This window comes from Oryctolagus cuniculus, chromosome 3 (assembly GCF_051225735.1).
Source record: "Oryctolagus cuniculus isolate XC-2025 breed Fujian yellow rabbit chromosome 3, ASM5122573v1, whole genome shotgun sequence".
NCBI classification, from domain to species: domain Eukaryota; kingdom Metazoa; phylum Chordata; class Mammalia; order Lagomorpha; family Leporidae; genus Oryctolagus; species Oryctolagus cuniculus.
The window spans coordinates 49929472-49950029 of record NC_142869.1 but is presented as its reverse complement, the minus strand read 5'-3'; the positions used below and the strand labels follow the sequence as shown (position 1 = coordinate 49950029).

Here is a 20558-nt window from a genome sequence, read left to right as displayed (position 1 = left end):
AGGATTAGCCTAGTGAGCCAAGGCACTGGCTATGTTATGTAGCTTTGAAATGATTTCAACCATTACAGAAATAACATATGTTTTGCTGTGATAATAGCGTATAAACCCTTTCCTGGCTAGAATGCTACATCACACCTTAAGAGACCACCTATGTGAGTTTATTGGCCTCAACTATGGGACTCCAAAACCCATACAAACACAAGATTTTGACCAACACTGAGAATTACTCTGGTATTGGTGGCATGCAGGGGTCTTGTACATCCTGCACACATCCATTGTGTTGGTCAACTGACTTGTGTTGCCTGGGAGCAATGTCTCTGGAAAGAGGTATTCTCAAGCCTTAATTAGACTTTACATCTACACAAGCTTGCTTCCACCCTTATTGGGCAACCAGACCTTTGCAGTTGAACGCTAAGAGAAATTGGAACTCACTATGTGCTTAGTGTACTTCCTCTGCCCAGTGTGTTCCTTGTGATACTTCTTCTCATTATTTCCCCGCTTTGAGCACTGAAGATAGAAATCCCTGTGTGGCAATATGTGAGTAGAGAAAACACACCTTGCTCACCTCCTTACTGAAGTGTGCACCTCCTCTCCTCACACGGTAGTCACAGTGGCTGTGAGCACAGCGTTCCAGTGGACCTGTACAGCAGTTCAATGACACTCAAAATAAGAACATGTCAAGTTATTCCGTTTATGACTAAGTAGGGGGTTGACAGCTCCTAGAATCAGAGCTTCCTTTGAATGCAAAAAAGAAGACAACAGCAACATGAATGACTAGGGAAACCTATCACAGCCTTCCTTATCTGTGTTATTTTCCTGTATTAGCCAAACACAAAGACCAAATTTTTGTCATTTCTCACCCATGGGTGAGCTAGGTTTACTCCAAAAGGAAGTTGGTTTTAGTCGTGTGAGAACTGAGATAAGGGTATGAGCAAACCTGAGTGTGTGTCAGTTTATCTTTACCTGGTAAGTCAGCACATGCTAACATCTCCTGTGATTGTAGCAGCACTCCCCACCAGGTGTCTCTAGCAGAGTTGTACAGGCTTCAAGTAACAGAGAAGGCAAACTGTGCCGAAGTTCTCTGAGCTCATTTCTTCCAATGGGTTACTTTTTAACTACATTGTTATGTTTTAAACAAAGTGTCTCCATTCAACAACTCATTCTTTTTATTGTGTTTCAAATGTTCATTACATACTCCTTAAAGAATTGGAAAATGTGAACAAGTAAAAAGGAGGAATATCCAGACACAACTACTAGTAACATTTTAGTGAATTTCTCTAGAGTTGTTTTTCTCCTATGCATAAAAATAAAAATTTGAGCCACGGAGTGGGAGAAGTTATTTGTATATGCATTCTCATATTTGACAAAGAACTTGTATTCAGAAGAAATAAAGAACTCTTATAAATCAACAGAAACAAGACAGAAAGTAGAATTCAAAAATGGCTGGTAGGCCCTTTACTAAAAAGAGTGCTCAAATGGCCAACAAGCACATTAAAAACGTGCTCAACATCATTAGTTCTCAGGAAAATACACCTGAACTACAGAGAGATGCTACAAAACCCACCAGAATGGCTAAAACTTAATAATCAGTATTACATATCAGCGAAAATTTGGAGTAACTGAAATCTTGTTTCTTTGCTAGCATGATTGTAAATTTGTTTAGCTACTTAGAGACATGTTTGATAGTATTTAATAAAACTGAACATAAGAATATTCTCATCCTATAACCCTTTTCTCTGTATGTACCCAACAGAAATATGAGTAAATATACATCAAAAGGCATGTATAAAACTACCCATCACAGCAATATTTATACAAACAAACCCTTGAAAACTGAACCCAATGCTCAACTACAGTACAACTGGGTGTAGAAGAACTAGGCAGGAAGATGAGGTAGGAATAGCTGAACTGGAATATTTTCTCACAATTTCTGCTGGCCCTGCTTTATAAGTCTATCCCCTTACCTGCAATCCAGTATGCTCAGTATCCCATGATGCCCTGTGGAAGGTATATTCCTTGTGGAGGCAACCCCCAGAAAGTCTTATGTATGCAAAACCCCACCCTATGTGTATATTCAATTAGGGCATCGCCCCCTAGCTCATAAAAATAACATGGGAGGGACCCTTATTTGCTCTTAGTCATGCTTACAGTGCTTCTCTGGCCTCCCTCCACCTCTTTCCCCAGAGGCAATTCTGCATTCTTTTCTTTTTTTCTTTGGGGTCTTAATCCCTCAGATATTGGCTGCCCAAAGTCCCTAAATTCCCACTTCTGCTTTCCCAGGGCCAGTGGGACAGCTGTGAGCTAGAGTTCTCTCTGTGTGTCTCAATCTCCCACTCACTGTGCACAACAATGTGAATTTGAAAATATCTTGGGCTAAGCAAAGATTTCTTAAACAAAACACTAAAAGTACTAATCATATTGGAAAACCTCAATGGCCATTTATATAAGAATGATTGAAATAAATTGTAGTGTGCATGTAATAGTGTATTATATAACCAATAAAAAGATTATGCATTGGTATCAAAAGATACTCATGCTATACTGTGTTGCTAAGTGAAAAAAGCAACTAAAGAAGAGTAGTCTGCTTTGTAAACATAAAAGATAATTTTTTAAAGTCTAAGTTTATACACCAACTTATTTATGGCAATTATAATGAGTAGGATAACAAAAGTACCTTCATTTTCTGTATTATTGTGCCGGCCTGCGGCACAATGAACTGGGTCTTCCTGAAACAGAGAGTGGGAATGCGGGGACAAGGACGCAAAGAATGGAGCCAAGACAAGCCCTGATCCAGTAGTATTTAAACATGACCAGTTGTTTACAAGAAGGAGCACAAAAGATTTACATATCAAAAAGGCTCTTAAGGTTACAATAAAACACTTAGGTGATAAATGCAGGTTACAGGTGTGACTGATTATTTGTATCATCTCTTGTGAAAGGTTTAGGTTCCTCCTGCCTCTTCCCGGAATCTCCCTAGCCCAATTGTCTGTGCCGGGAAGTCTCCATATGTTTAAGTGTAAACAAAGGGAGTGATTACCTGTGGCTGCCCACATATTATGGTTGTTATTTGTTTCCAATAAACTAGAACCACTTTTTTTTTTTAAGTTTTTATTTATTTATTTGAGAGGTAGAGTTACAGACAGTGAGAGAGAGAGAGAGAGAGAGACAGAGAGAAAAGTCTTCCTTCCGTTGGTTCACTCCCCAAATGGCTGCAATGGCTGTAGCTACGCCGATTCGAAGCCAGGAGCCAGGAGCTTCTTCCTGGTCTCCCATGTGGGTGCAGGGGCCCAAACACTTGGGCCATCTTCTGCTTTCCCAGGCCACAGCAGTAGCTGGACCGGAAGAGGAGCAACAGGGACTAGAACCAGTGCCCACTTGGGATATCGGTGCCGCAGGTGGAGAATCAACCAAGTGAGCCACGGTGCTGGCCCCTAGAATCACTTTTATAAGCATGGAAAACAAAAGTTGATATAATATTTTATTAAGAAAAAATAACAATTGGGCAAAAGTTACATATGCCTGTCTATCTAACTATCCATTCATCCATCTATCCATTCATATATATCTTCTGGAATGTAAATTAGATGAAGGAGACCTCCTTTGTTTTATAAATGGCTGTGTTCCCAGCACCTATAATATTGTGAGTCATAAAGTAGGCATTTGGTAAATATTGGAATATATGCCCAATTTTTTTACATGAGTATTAACACACTGGAGCTTATTTTCTATATGTAGGTATCTCCAAATGAGTATTTAATATAATATTATGGAAGAATATCTTACAAGGGATTGCTTGAATATAGACATGTACTTTTCTTCAAATAACAAACATCCCTGAAATATGCTTAGAAATATTTATTTCTCTGCTGAGACTGCAGGCTCCTTAATAGCTTGGCTTGTTCTCTGTGTGTCACTACACTTCACCAAGCACTGTACCAGACCTTTAAGTGCCTAATAAATATTAACCAAATAATTGCTCAGTTATTGATATTTCATTACTTATTTATTATCATTGATAAAAATGATGATCTGGTACTTAGCGATGGAAATTTTATTTCTATCTTATTTGAGCAGTATCAAATTATTAAAAAGTCAACTTTCAATCAAATTAAGTGAAGCTTTACAGAATAACAATTCTTTTTATATTCTCTATGTGCCATATTATATTTTCAATATACTGTTAGAGTCCAATTTTCAACAATACCAACACAAAAACTTAGGCTTAATATTCAATGGTGCGTTTTCTCATTCAGGTACTTTGTTGGATACATGTTTGAACATAATTCCTCCCAATCTGGGCCTTGCTTTTTATTTTTGTAACACCATGCTTTGAACAGCAAAATTTAATTTCTTTAAAAGATTTTTATTTTTATTTTTATTTTTATTTATTTAAAGTCAGAGCAGGGAGGGAGAGAGAGAGAGAATTTCCATCTGCTGGTTCACATCCCAAATTCACAACAACCAGGCTGGACCAGGCTGAAACCAGGAGCCAGGAACACCATCCAGGTTTCTCACATGGGTAACAAGGACCTAAGCACTTCAGCCATTAATCTGCTGCCTCCTGAGGTGTGCATTAGCAGGAAACTGGATTAGAAGTGGAAGTAAGGGGCCGGCACTGTGGCTCACTTGGTTAATCCTCCGCCTGCAGCGCTGGCATCCCATATGGGCTCCGGGTTCTAGTCCCGATTGCTCCTCTTCCAGTCTAGCTCTCTGCTGAGGCCCAGGAGGGCAGTGGAGGATGGTCCAAGTGCTTGGGTCCCTGCACCCATGGGAGACCAGGAGGAAGCACCTGGCTCCTGGCTTCGGATCGGTGCAGCGCTGGCTATTGTGGTCATTTGGGGAGTGAACCAACAGAAGGAAGACCTTTTTCTCTGTCTCTCTCTCTCTCTCACTGTCTATAACTCTACCTGTCAAATAAATTTAAAAAAAAAAGTGGAATTGAGTAGAAGACTTATATCCAGAATATATAAAGAAACCTCATAAGTCAACAATATTAACAACTCAATTAAATATGGTAAAAAAAAATCTGAACAGAGATGTTACCAAAGAAGAGACATAGGTCTACTAGCACATATAAAGATGCTGAACATTTTCAGGCATTAGAGAGAGGCAACTTAAAACCATAATATTATACAACTGCACACACACAAAAAGGCTAAAATCAAAACACTGTAAATAACAATCACTAGCAAAAATGCAGAATAACTGAAACTGCAATATATTGCTGAAATACAAAATGCTACACACACTTTGAAAACTGGCTGTTTCTTAAAAAGTAAGACAAGATACAGCAGCAATCCAACCCTTAGGTATTTACTCAAATAAACTAAAGACTTGTTCTCACAAATCCTGTATGCAATTGTTCATTGAAGCTTTATTAATAATAACTAGACCAACCAAGATGTTCTTCAACTAGTGAATGCTTTTATTTATTTATTTTTTTAAAGTGCTATGTCAGATCCAAGATGGCTGAATAAAGACACTCATTTTAGCCATGGAAGGATAGGAAGGTAAAGGAAGGCCCAGGTTTCTGGAGAAAGCTGGAGAGAAATTTTCAGTAGGGATCCTAGAGAACAGAACAGAGACTCCATGGAGCAGTGAGGATGCTGTACGGACAAAGAGCAGCTGGCAGCACACTACCAGTGACTCCTCCAGCCAGCGGCCAGTGGAGAAATATCATCTGGCCAGAGCAAGGTGAAAGGAGGATGCCCCCGTCTGCACCACTGTCACTTCTGTCTGAGGGACAACTTTTGAGTCCAGCCTGGGGAGCTGGCTGGGAGCAAGGCATCCTCTTAGCTTCATGAAGGGAGGCCACGTCACCTCCCTCCCATCCAACCACCGAGGTGCCAGACTCAACATGCTGAGGCAGAGCTCCAACCAACCTCTATCCTGACACAGGAAAGGGCAAGAATGTTGCTTCTGAGACAGGACAGAGAGTGGGTCCCCTGCACTCTGACTGTGGGCGTTCTATGTAGGCTGCAGAACTGAGAAAGACGGAGGATGTTCTGGGTTCCTGGGAACTCACCCAGTCTGACACTGGAAGCTCAGAGCTCCCTGAGTGCTGGGAACAACGTCACAGAGAGGTCAGTGGTCACATTAGGGAGCACACAGATGCTCTATAGGGTTCATGTGCCTGAGTGGGTGGGGTGTGCAGGTATTATGAGATCACTGTAGGCAGTGAACCACCTGGTTCAGCTTGGCACAGAGAAGGGCTGAGGCTATGAACACTCCAGCTCATGTCAATATCCCCTCCCCTTACTGACAATAGTCAGAAGAAATCTACTACATCCAACTTAGATGTCACTCTGGACTCTTGCTCCACCCACAGTGGTGGCCAGAGTTCCCTGGCCACACCCAGCACATACCTCTGCATATCCGTTGTAAGCCACAGGCATTCCCCCAAGTTACAGAGGCACAATTCCAAGAATAAGGGCTTCAGATGAGATAGTAACAGGTGATCCCCTAGATGTGTAAAAATCAACATAGAAATATAAGAAACATGAACAAGGAAGGCAATATGACTCCCCAAAAGGAACACTATACTACATTAATATGGGATTGTGAAAATGGACAGACTGACAAAATGCCTGAGAAGGAATGCAAAAGAATGATTGTATAAGATTACTCAAGGGGCCAGTGCAGTGGGCATAGCAGGTTAAGCCTTCCCTCTGTGGTGCTGGCATGCCATATGGGCACCAATTCAAGTTCCAGCTACTCCACTTCCAATCCAGCTCCCTGCTAATGGCCTGGGAAAGCAGTAGAAGATGGCCCAAGTGCTTGGGCCTCTGCACCAGAATGGGAAACCTAGAAGTTCCTGGCTCCTGACTTTGGATCCACCCAGCTCCAGCTGTTGAGGCCATTTGGGGAGTGAACTAGTGGACAGAAGATCTTTCTCTATGTCTCTCCTCTGTCTGTAACTCTGCCTCTCAAATAAATAAATAAATCTTTAAAAAATTACTCAAAAACACAGAGAAGCAGTTATATAAAATAAGGAAGCTCATACATGGCATAAATGAGAAATTCTGAAAATAAATAGAGATATTGAAGAAAAATAAAACCAAAATATTAGAAATGAAGAATGTGGGGCTGGTGCTGTGGCATAGTGGTGAAATCTGCCTCCTGCAAGTCTGGAATCCCATATGGGCACTGGTTCATGACCTGGCTGCCCCCTTTCAATCCATTTCCTTTCTGATGGCTTGGGAAAAGCAGAAGATGGCCCAAGTGTTTGGGCACCTGCCACCCATGTCAGAGACCTGGATTAGATCCTGGATTCTGGCCTCAGCCTGGCCCAGCTCTAGCCATTGCAGCCATTTGGGGAGTGAACCAGAGGATGGAAGACCTTTATCTCTGTCTCTTCCTCTCTCTGTCTGTAAATCTACCTCTCAAATAAATTAGTTAATTAAATCTTAAAAGAAATCTCCTAGTAAAAGAACAAAGGGAGCCAAAACAAACAATAGGAATATTTATGTGAAAATTACACGATCAAGTCAATACTTATCAGTAATAACCTTCAATATAAATTGACTAAAATCTCCAATTAAAAGATATACACTGGCTGAATGGGTTAAAAAACAAAACCCACTGATATGCTGCCTACAAGAAACACATTCCACCAAAAGAGATACATACAGACTGAAAGTGAAAGGGTAGAAAATGATATACCATGCAAATAGAAATAAAAAACAAGCAGCAGTAGCAATACTCATATCAGACAGAATAGACTTAGAGAGAGAGAGAGAGAGAGAGAGAGAGAGAGAGAGAGATCCCCCATCTGCTGGTTTACTTTCCAATTGGCCACAACAGCCAGAGCTGGGGCAGACTGAAGCCAGGAGCCCAGGGTCTTCTCTGTATCTCCCACGTGGGTGCAGGGGCCCAAGCACTTGGGCCATTCTCTGCTGTTTTCCCAGGTGTATTAGCAGGGAGCTGGATTGGAAGTGAAGTAGCCAGGTCTTGAACCAGCACCTACAATGGATGTTGGTGTTGCAGGTAGGGTCTTACCTGCTATGCCACAACATGGGGCCCAATACCCCACTTTCATCAATGGACAGATCAGCTAGACAAAAATCCAACAAAGAAATAGAGCTAATCTACACTATCAACTAAATGGATCTAATTGATATCTACAGAACATTTCACCCCACAGCTGCAGAATTCATATTCTTTTCATCAGTGCATGGAACAATCTCCAGGAGAGTCCATATAGCAGGCCACAAGACAAGTCTCAACAATTTTTTAAATTTAAATAATATAATAATCATTTTTTGACCAAAATGGAATAAATCTGGAAATTAACAACATAAGAAACCTTAGACAATATAGAAAAACATAGAGACTGACCAACATATTCCTAAATGAACAGTGGGTCATAGAAGAAATCTAAAGGGAAATAAAAATTCTTTAAATGAATGACAATGACAACATAATATATCAAAACTTACAGGTCACAGCAAAAGCAGTGTTAAGAGGAAAGTTTATGGCAGTCAGTACCTACATCAAGAAACTGGAAAGGTATTAAGTAAACAATCTAACAATGCATCTAAAGAACCAAGAAAAACAAGAACAAACCAAACAAAATTAATAGGAAGAAAGAAATAATAAAAATTAGAGAATAAACAAATTGAAACAAAAAAGATATAAAAGATCAGTGAAGCAATGAGCTGTTTTTCGAATAAACAAAATTGAAAAACCATTAGCCTGACTAACCACAAAAAAAGGAAAAGATCCACATTAATAAAATCAGAGATGAAAAAAGGAGATGTTACAATTGATACCACAGAATAAAAAGAATTATCAGGAATTATTATAAACAGCCATATGCAACACAAATTGGAAAATCTAGAAGAAATGGATAGATTTCTTGACACACACAACTTACCAAAACTGAGGTACACAGACATAGAAAAATTGAATAAACCAATAAGCAAGACTGCAATTGAATAATAAAGACCCTCCCAATAAGGAAAATTCCAGGATTAGATGGTTTCACTGTTGAATTATACCAAACTTTCAAAGAATTAACTAATCCCAATTCTTTTCAAACTATTCAAAACAATTAAGGAAGGGAATCCCCCCAAACACTTTCTATGAGGTCAGTATTACCTTAATTACAAAACCAGAAAAAGATACAACAAAAAAGATAACTACAGACCAATATCCCTGATGAACATAAATGAAAAATCCTCAACAAAATACTAGCTAATTGAATCCAACAACACATAAAAAATTTCATCTGCTAGGACCAAGTGGGATTTGTCCCAGGGATGCAGGGATGGTTCAACATATGCAAATCAATAAACATGATACATTATTGCCCACAAAATGAAGAACAAAAACCATGTTATTATCTCTATAGATGCAGACAAAGCATCTAATAATATACAACATCCTTTCATGTTAAAAACCTTTATAAATGATTTATAAAATGATTCATGATAAAAAAAAAACCTTTAAAAATTGGATATAGAATGAATATACTTGAACACAATCAAGGCAATATATGACAAACCACAGACAGTATCATATCGAATGGGGGAAAGCTGGAAACATTTTCACTAAGATTTGGAACCAGAAAGGATGTCCACTCTCACCATTACTATTCAATATAGTTCTGGAAGTTTTACCCAGAGCCATTAGGCAAGAAGAAAACATCAAAGGAGTACAAATTGGAAAGGAAGAAGTCAAATTATCCCTGTTTGCAAATGACATGATCCTTTATACACAGGGACAAAAAGATTCCAGTAAGAGACTATTGGTACTCACAAGAGAATTTGGCAAAGTCTCAGGATATAAAATCAATACACAAAAATCAATATCATTTATACATAACAATACTCTGAGAAAGAACTTATAAGATCAGTTCCATTCACAATAACTACAAAAAAATTTAAATACTTTAACCAATGATGTAAAAGATCTCTACAATGAAAACAGTAAAACATTAAGGAAAGAAATAGAAAACACACAGAAAATAGAAAACTTCCATATTTGTGGACTGGAATAATTAACACAATCAAAATGTCCATACTACCAAAGCAATTTACAGATTGATGTGATCCTAATCAAAATACTCAGGACATTCTTCTCAGATCTAGAAATAAAAGATAATAAAATTCAAATGGAGATACAAGAGACCCCCAAATAGCCAAAGCAATATTAAACAATAAAAACAAGCTAAAGGCATCACAATACAAGGTTTCAAGACATACTACATGGCAGTTATAACCAGAACAGTCTGGATGAGCACAAAAATGGACATGTGGCCCGATGGAACAGAATTGAAACCCCAGAAATGGATACACTTATGTGCAACTAACTAATCTTTAACAAATCAGCTAAAATCACTCCTTGGAAGAAGGATATACTCTTCAACAAATGTTGTTGGGAAAACTGGATATTCACAAGCAGAAATATGAAACAATACCCTTAACACTCTACAAAAATCTACCACAATGGATTAGGGATTTAAACCTAAAACCTGAAAACATCAAATTACTAGAGAAAAACATAGGGGAAATGCTGAAAGACTTTGACATAGGCAAAGAATGCTTGGATACAACTCCAGAAGCACAGACAATAAAAGAAAAAATATACAAATGGGAGTGCATCAGGGGAAGATGCTTCTGTATTGCAAAAGAAACACTCAACAAAGTTAACAGGCAACTGACAGAATGGGAGAAATTATTTTCAAAGTATGCATCTGATAAAGGATTAATATTCAGAATATATGACACTCAAGAAACTCACAAAAATGAAACAATCCAGTTAAGAAAGGTGCAAATGACATGAACAGGTGTTTCTCAAATGATGAAATTCAAATGGCCAACAGACACATGAACAAATGCTCAGGACTACCAGCCATCAGGGAAACGCAGATATAAACCACAATGAGCTTCCACCTCACCCCAGTTAGAATGGCTATCATCCAAAAATAAAAAATAACAAAGCTGGTGAGAATGTGGAGAAAAAGTCACCCTAATACACTCTTGGTGGGAATGTAAGCTAGTACAGCCATTATGGAAGACAGTATAATGATTCCTCAGTAAACTAAAAATAGATCTACAAATGACCCAGCCATCCCATTCCTAGGAATTTACCCAAAAGTAATGAAATCAGCATATAAAACAGTTACCTGTGCCACCATGTTTATAGCAACTCAGTTCACAATAGCTAACGTATGGAATCAACTCAAATGTTCATCAACTGATAATTGGATAAAGAAAATGTTGTAAATGTATACAATAGAATACTCTTCAGCCACAAAAAAGAATGAAATCCTGTCTTTTGCAACAAAATGGATGCAAATGGAGTCCATTTTGTTTAGTGAAATAAACTAGACACCAAAAGACAAGTATCACATTTTCTCTGACTTATGGTAGCTTATATAGAATCCAAAAAATATTTAATGTATATGAGTGAAATGGGCATCTTGGGACTTGATTATTTGTTTGTACCCTTTGTCTATATTCCTGCTGAACAGTGGTCCTTCTACTCTGAAAAAAAAGTGCTATGTCTACATGATGGAATACTGCTCAGAATGAAAAGCAATGAACTATTATTTTATTTATCTATGGGATACAACAATATCAATAAATCAGAAACAAATATTGTTAAGTGAAATAAGTCATCATCAAGAGTTACATTTGGATGAACTCAGTGATGAAGGATTGCAATTGGAGGTATCAGTATAAAGTCACATTTTCAAAAAAGATTTATTTACTTATTTGAAAGGCAGAATTACAGAGAGAGGCAGAGACAAAGATATCTTCTATTTGCTGGTTCACTACCCAAATGGTTACAAAGGACAGAGCTGGGCCAATCCAAAGCCAGGAGCCAGAAGCTTCCTCTGGGTCTCCCACATGGGTACAGGGGCCCAAGCACTTGAGCCTTCTTTCATTGCTTTCCCAGGCCATAGCAGAGAGCTGGATCAGAAGTGGAGCAGCCAGGTCTCAAACCGATGCCCATATGAGATGCCAGCATCACAGGTGGCAGCTTTAACCGATATGCCACCATGCCAGCCCCTCACATTTTATTTTTAAACATGAAGCATACAGCTGGAGAGGTACAGAAGTAAATATTGTATAACTGGGTTCATATATGAGGTACTGAAAAGGTTAAAAGAAAATGAAACTAAAACAAGATCATTTCGGTGTGAGAACAATTTGAAGTTCATACATAATTTTGCATAATATATATTTTCCATATACTTTCTTTTGGAGAAGCATAAAGACACAGACAGACAGTCAGGAAGAGAAAGCTCTTATCCACTGGTTCACTCTAAATACTGGCAATAGCCAGAGCTGGACCAGGGTGAAGTTGGGGACTAAGAACTCAGTCTAAATCTCCCATGTTGGTGGCAGGGACCCAGGTACTGGTAACATCATCTGCTGCCTCTTCAGGTATGCCTTAGCAGGAAGCTGCGGAGTGTATGCAAGACTCAAACCTAGGCACTCTCATGTGGGATATGGGCATTCCAAGCTGTGTCTTAACCATTAGGCCAAATGCTGCCCCTCCATGAACTTTTTCGAAAGCACTTATTTGTGCAAATTTCAAAATATTCTGCTTCAAATAAACTTCTCTTTAAATTCCACTTTCCAAAAACTTTTTGAAGTACCCTCATCTACATATACATTTCCTACATTGTCTACTGAAAGAGCCTAGAAGCAGTGATGTCCCAGCTATAATGGTCGCAATTACTTGGGTTCCACAAACTGTCCTCCAATACAAGGAATTGGGACTCCTTAGAGAAGTGACTGATTCCACTGTTGAGATGGGATGTCTTATGATGCTAATGCTCCTAAAAAATACAAATAAATCAACAGGCTGTAAAAAAGACACAGAAATAGACAAAATGTGGTATATACCGATAATGGAATGTTATTCCTCATTTCAAAAGAATGAAATTCTGACACATGCTACAACTTGGATGAACCTGCAAGACTTCATACTAAGTGAAATAAGCAAGAAACATAAGGACCAGTGTTGGATGACTTCATGAAGTACCTAGAGTAACCAAATTCATAGAGACAGAAAGCAGACTGGTGGCTTGTAGGAGCTGGGTGAGTGGGCAAGAGGAAGTTGCTGTTTAATGTAGACAGTTTCCATTCAAGAAGATTAAAAAGTTCTAGAGAAAGATGATGGTGAAGTTCACACAACAATGTGAATGTACTGAATGACCTGTCCACTTAAAAAATGGTTAAATGGGAATTTTATATGTATTTTATTAGAATTTTAAAAGCAGGTTTATGAAGCAATAAATATGAAGATTGACTTTAGAAGATATTCTAGTAAAGCTCATTTAAAAAAATTATCCTGTTTATATGCCTAAAATTCTTCAGAAATTACTGTTACAATCAGATTCTGTCCTTGAAAAGAAAAAGTCAGAAGCCAACTTCATAAAAACAAATAAAGATTAACTTTGGATTTTAAGTAAAACAATAAAATAAGCAGCCACAAGTCCATACTGACATTAATTATTAAATAAAATAAATGGAGAAAAGGAGACACTTTTCTGTATAAAAATTTCAGTGAATAAATGTAAAAGGAAGAAAATAGAAAATCTCCATTATAACACCACAGTAATACAATAGCTGCAGGCAGGAACAACCTGTGAATGCCAAAACTGATGACTAAAAGCTTAAGGAGCAACAGCCTGCTTGTGAGAAATCAGAGTGCCCCTTCCCAAATAGTGCTGATTATGAAGGGAAAGGCGGTGACCATCTTAGCCTTTCGTGCTGCTCTAAGGAAATACCTGAGACTGTGTGATTTAGAATTAATAAAAATACATTTCTCATAGTCCTGGAAGCTGGGAAGTCCAAGATCAAGTGCCAGCATTTGTATCTGTGAGGGTGATTCACTGCTTCCAAGATGATGGTTTGTTGCCGCATCCTCTTGAGGAAACAGACGTTGCCCTCTCAGTGATGGAAAGGATGGAAGGCCAAAGGGGCTGGATGGGTATAATCACTCCTCAGCCCCATCCATAAGGTGCAGCCCTCACAGCCTAATCACCCCTAAATACTACACCTCTTCATACTCCTGCATTGAGGATTGAGTTTCAACATGAATGCTGGATGGGACACAAACGATAGCAGTGACTTTACATAGAGCATTAATCAAGGGATCAAGATTCATTGCTGGTAATGTAATATATGATGAGTATGCCCCTGATTTGTGACCTGAGAAGGGCTTATCACCTTTGTGACATTCTTCCTCAAAATACATGACCTCAATCTCAAAATGAGGAAGGATCAGTTCATCTAAACTGAGGGTCATTCTAAAGCTACATGACCAGTATCTTTTAAAAGTATCAAGATCGGGAAAAACTATGAGAAACTGGGGAGCTGACAAAAACTAGAGGAGATTAAAGAGATAAAAATGTTGTATGGAATCCTCAAACAGAACCTTGAACAGAAAGAATGTTGGCAGCAAAACTGGAAAAATTCAATAGTCTGTCTTAGGTTTGTTAAGGTATTGGTTGCCCTGTTAGCTCCTTTTTTTTTTTTTTTTTTTTTTTTTTTTGACAGGCAGAGTGGACAGTGAGAGAGAGAGACAGAGAGAAAGGTCTTCCTTTGCTATTGGTTCATCCTCCAATGGCTGCCGCGGCCGGAGCACCGTGCTGATCCGATGGCAGGAGCCAGGTACTTCTCCTGGTCTCCCATGGGGTGCAGGGCCCAAGCACTTGGGCCATCCTCCACTGCACTCCCGGGCCACAGCAGAGAGCTGGCCTGGAAGAGGGGCAACCGGGACAGAATCTGGCACCCTGACCGGGACTAGAACCCAGTGTGCCAGTGCCGCAAGGTGGAGGATTAGCCAAGTGAGCCGCGGTGCCGACTGCCCTGTTAGCTTCTTATTTTGATAATTGTGTTATGTAGGATGCTAGCAATGAGGGAAGCTAGATGAGGGAAGTGTGGGAGCTCTGTGTACAGTCACTGCAATTTCTCTGAAAGTATAAAACTATTTTGAAATAAAAGGACTTTTGGGGCCAGCGCTGTGGCATGACAGGTAAAGCTGCCATCTGCAGTGCCAGCATCCCATATGGGTGCCGGTTGGAGTCCCAGTTGCTCCACTTCCTATCCAGCCTCTGCTATGGCCTGAGAAAGCAGCAGAAGATAGCCCAAGTGCTTGGGCCCCTACACTCACATGGGAGACCCAGAAGAAGCTCCTGGCTCCTGACTTCGCATCAGCACAGCTCCAGCCATTGTGGCCATCTGGGGAGTGAACCAGAGGATAGAACACCTCTCTCTCCTTCCCTCCCCCCTCCCTCCCTCCCTTCCTCTCTCTCTCTCTCTCTCTCTCTCTCTGCTTTTCAAATAAATAAATAAATCTTTAAAAAAAAAAGAATTTTGAAAGAAACAAACGAAAACCACTGACAATACCAAATAAGGGCAAGGACATGAACAAGAGAACTCTTAGTAGGAGTACAAATTCTTGCAAACACTCTGGAGTGTTTGGTATTAACTAGTAAAGGTGAAAACCTGCATATACTATGATTTAGCAATTATACCTCTGGGAATACTTGAAAGTTGTATATGTGTATACCTAGAGACAAATGCAAGGATGTTCATGGCAGCATTATTTACAATTGTCAAAGAGTAGAAATAATGCAAATGAAATAATCATACACAATAATATACTATTGAAGAGAAGAAATCAAACACAAAAGATTATAGGCTATTTGATTCCATTTATATAAAGTTCAAACACAAGCACAACAAATCTGTGGTGTTAGAAGTCAGATTTATGGGGAAGGAGTATTTAGCCTGGTGGTTAAGGTACTTGAGTCTCCCACTAGAGTACCTAAGTTGATTTCTGGCTCCAGCTCCGAGCTCCAATTTCTGCCGATGCAGACCCTGGGAGGCAGTGGTAATGGCTCAAGTATTTGGGCCCCTGCCACCCATGTGGGGAGACTTAAATTAAGTTTCCAGCCCCTAGTTTTGGCCCCAGATGCTGCTATGGCTGTTGTGAGTATTTCTTTTGGGGAACAAACCAATAGATGGGAGGTCTGTCTCTCTGCCTGTAAAGTACGTCAAAAACTTTAGAAAGCACCTGAGATCCATTTTAAGTACATGCATTTGTACTGGATAACGCAAGACTGGAAACAGGGCAGCTGTTATGGAAACCATTGCATTAGAACCAGAGTTAGGGTCATGTGTGTAGGGAAGAGTAAAATGAAACACAGGAGAGAAATGCTGACAAAGCAGAATTAGCAGAATTTAGCATGTAGTTGAAGGTGGTTAAACATTTTGTACTTTTTGCTCTAGGCCTTAAGGATCTACTGGATTTTTCTTAAGTAGAGTAGAAAGTGACTAAAGTTACTTTTTGAAAAGTTAATCTGTGTATCATTCATAGTATATGCTACCTTCCATTACAGTTAAATTAATTATAACTGATTTATTTCCAGTCATGTTCCTGCTAGTGATGGAAGGGATATGACTTCATACTTTATTATGTCTCCAGGGCCTCTCTTCCCCACTATAATAGATTTATTGTCCTTAAAGATGACCATAATTTGAAGACAATAAACTCCATATGAAGTGGTGGAATGGACAAGAAAAAAAAATCTTAGAAAGTACATGAAGAGGGGCAAGCACCATGGTAGAGTGGGCTAAGCCTCTTCCTGCATTGCCGGCATCCCATATGGGTGCCAGTTCCAATCCCAGTTGCTCCACTATGATCCAGCTTTCTGCTATGGCATGGGAAATCAGTAGAGGATGGCCCAAATGCCACCCCTACAGCCATGTGGGAGACCTGGAAGAAGCTCCTGGCTTCTGGCTTTGGATCAGTTCAGCTCCAGCCATTGTGGCCATTTGGGGAGTGAACCAGTGGATGGAAGCTACCTCTCTCTCTGTCTCTACCTCTCTCTGTAATTCTGTGCTCCAAATAAATAAAATAACTCTTTAAATGAAAAGAGAAAATACATGAAGAAAGTGATAATAAAACACCTATTATTAATTGAAATTAAGCCATATATAGAAGAATACATTATTAACAAAATGAAGAAAATTATCTATGTCAAAGCAATAGCCAGTCTATTCAGACTCAGTGGGAAAGTAATAGAGGCATTCACAGTAAAGACAGTAACAGGACAATGGGCAGCTGTTGATCACCATGAATATTGACTACTATTTTTTCAGAATAGTCGGATTTTTAAAATAGATACAAATATGAGAAAGGAAACCAAGGCATCATTATTTATATTTATATATGGTTATACACCTGGAAAACTTGAGAATTTAAAAAGATATCAGAATAAAAAGACACATAAGTTAGCCTTCTTACCTTCTATTTACATCTTAAGTCATTTTTCAAGGCCAACGTAAGTCCCACTTTTCCCTCAAGCCAATACTGAGTAAAGAAGGGTGCTAAAGGAACGAACTTCATTATACTGGCACCACTGGATTTGTCCTTTGTCCATTTGTTATCTATTTATCCAACAAATATTTATAACTCTTTCCATGGCCCTTCCGCCTCCTCCCTCCTGAGATGACCCATGTCAAACACTTGATGTTTGTGCTCCCGTGCCTTTGTCTATGTTCACACAAGCATACGATATTTCAGGGCTGCTAGCTGCACCCATCTCATCTCTTCTCCTTTCACAGCAACAGAATTTGCATTTGCGCATCCAGCTACTCAGTTAAAGACTATTTCTCAGCCTTTAAGCAGATGGACATAGCCATATGACCAGGTCCTGCCACTGGAATTTAAACAGTATAGCAGATTCTGGCCCTGTTCATAAAGGATGGAACATGCTTTCCCCTTCCTTTTCCCAGCACTGGAATGTGCACACCATGGTAAGAGTTGGAGCAGCCATGTAGGGAGAAGGAAGCTTTGCACTGAAGATGGCAGAACAGGATTGAAAGAGCATAAACCCAGGTACCCCCAGCACCGTTAAGCTTCCAAATTGCCTGAACTTTAATATGAGAGAGAAACATTCTTTGATCTTGCTCAAAATACCACATGTAGGCTGTTTCGGGGGGGTGTCCTCTGTGCTAATACAAGTGGGTGAACAACACACAGCTGGTTTTAGGAGATACCGAGGAAGTCAATCAAATCATTACCATCACACTTGATAAGTGATAGAGAAAACGAAGCCACTGAGGGGCACGAGGCGCGCCTGTGGAGCACCTATTGTCTCAGCGGGGACTGAAGGAGGCACGGCAGGGTGTGAACCACTCACTCCTGCTTGAAGAAGCTCTTCTCCCGGCTTCAGTGACAACACCCTCCCAAGTTTCCTCCCACCTTCGTGACTGAGCCTTCTTAGCTTTTCCTCCTCTACCAGCAGGTGGATGCCAGCCTTTCTCCGGGCTCTCACAACACACTCCCTCCCTGCCTCCCTCCATTCCCACGACTGCACATAGCACCTCGGCACTGAGGACTGCCAAGTCCAGCCCTTTCTTCTGAGCTTTGGACTCTTGTATTTAATTGCCTACTTCACAACTCCACCTGGACGTTTCACAGGCGTCTCCTTTCTTCCCTCTAACCTGCTCCTCCCACAGCCTCCTCCGCTCAGTAAAGGTTACTGCAATCCACTCAGTTGTTCGTGCCAGAAACCTGTGAGTCATTCTCAACACCTCCTTTCCCTTGCCACCCACGTCCAACATATCACTGAGTGTGCTGGTACACTTCCAGAAGCCGTCTCCCAAATCCATCCACTTCTCTCCCACTGCCACCCCCGTGGTCCAAGCCTCTGTTAACCATGGCTTACTGCTGGCTACCTTTCAGCCACGCCTCACTTCCACACCTGCCCTCACCTTGCCACTGTCCACATAGCAGCCATAGTGGTCTTCTAAATGCACAAATCAGATTTCCTAAACATCCTTCAGTGGACTGCATTGAATTTTTTTTTTCAAAAGGATTTATTTATTTGAAAGGCAGAGTTACAGAGAAAAAAGGGGCACACACATACACAGACCTCTTTCATCCACTGATTCACTCTCCAAATGGTTGCAATAGTAGGAGGTGGACCAGGCTGAAGCCAGGAGCTTCATCTGGGTCTCCCACATGGGTGGCAGGGGCCCAAGCACTTGAGTCATCTTTTTCTGCTTCCCCAGGCACAATAGCAGGGAACTGGATTGGAAGGACTACAAGTAGAGCAGCTGGAACTCAAACCCATGCTCTAATGGGATGCTGGTATCGCAGGCAATGACTTAACCTGCTGTGCCATGATGCTGCACCCTGCATAGATTTCAAGCTGAAAATTCAAAGCATTCAATACAACCTACAGGTGTCTGCCTGACCCAGTTTCTGCCTATGTCTGTACATCCATCTCTTGACAATTCCCCTTAGCTCACTGCTGGTACTGTTCTAGTCACAAGCGTCTGGGTGTGTGAGTCACTACAGTGAAATGCCCAACACAAACTACTTATGAAGGAAAAGGGGCTTACTTTGGCTCATGGTTTTGGAGGTTCGCAGTCCAAGTCCATTGGTTCTGCCTCTGGTGAAAGTTTCCCTGCTGGCAGAGAGCATCACCTAGCGAGAGGGAGCACACACACCCATCCATGTCTAGGCGATCTCTTACAAACCACGAGGATTCAGTCACAGGAGTTCCATCTCAACCACCCAATGCAATCTGAACACTTCCCAAAGGCCCTACCTCTAAACACTGTCCTGAAACCAAGCTTCCACCCTCTTAGTGTCACTAACATCAATCTCTGGGTCCCAGGCCTTTAACACATGGGCCTTTGAGGAACTTTACACACGTAAAGCACAGCTCTCTCTCGCTCCTTCCTGCCTCAAGGTTGCTCCTTCTGTGGGAAAGATCTTTCCAGAACTCTCTGCCTGGCCATCTTCTACTTATGCTTTATGTCTCAGTTTAATATTACTTCCTCCTGAGGCCTTCCTTATCCTTGATGCTAAATCATAGTCCTCCGGCAGAATTTTTTCCAGTTGAGAACTGCTATTTAATTCCTCAAACCCTTCCTGTAAAGTAATAGAATTTATCTGGCCATCTAGTAGCTCCATGAAAGACAATGTCCCCCTCCTGTGCACCCAGATGTGACACGAGACTATGTTTCAGCCAATGGGATGTGAATGGATGTCACATATGCACCTGCTAGGACTTCCCTTGAGTGACTGGGTTTATACTCTCCACATCCCATGTGCTGTGAATGGTAACACCCAAACATTCACCCTGGATCAGAGATGGAATCCATGCATCTACCTATGGGCTGTTACACAGAACAGAAATTATCTAACTATTTGACTACTGGACCGTGGGATTTCTTTGGATGAGTTTTAAGCAGATGAACAAGGTCTGCAGGTAGCACTCTTGGGGAGTCTAATGTGGTATTATACAATCCCGAGGCACTGTGAAGAAATTTTATGGTCAGATGTTTTGAAAGATTACTTTGGTTGTAAAATGGAAAATTCAATGGATGAGAGAACACTGATAGTTGTCATGTACAGAGGAGGAGAGATAATCCCCCAAATTCAGACAATACAGAGATGGAGAGAAGAGGGCAGATTCCAGAGATATTTCAAAAGGTGGAGTTAAGAGAGTTTGGCAGTAAAATGGGTATTGTAGAGTCATGACCCTCCATTAATGCCCACGTCCTAATTCCAGG

The 20558-nt window shown here is 40.4% G+C and overlaps 1 protein-coding gene across 1 annotated transcript in view; it reads right to left on the bottom strand.

Annotated features, from left to right (window-relative positions):
• The window catches only part of LOC127491518 (uncharacterized), a 67877-nt gene that overhangs the window by 36133 nt on the left and 11186 nt on the right, over window positions 1-20558 (bottom strand). The window contains exon 4 of the mRNA XM_070069874.2: window positions 6366-6462. Within this exon, the coding sequence (XP_069925975.1) occupies window positions 6405-6462 (58 nt within the window). The 3' untranslated portion in view covers window positions 6366-6404. The remainder of the gene's footprint in view (window positions 1-6365; window positions 6463-20558) is intronic.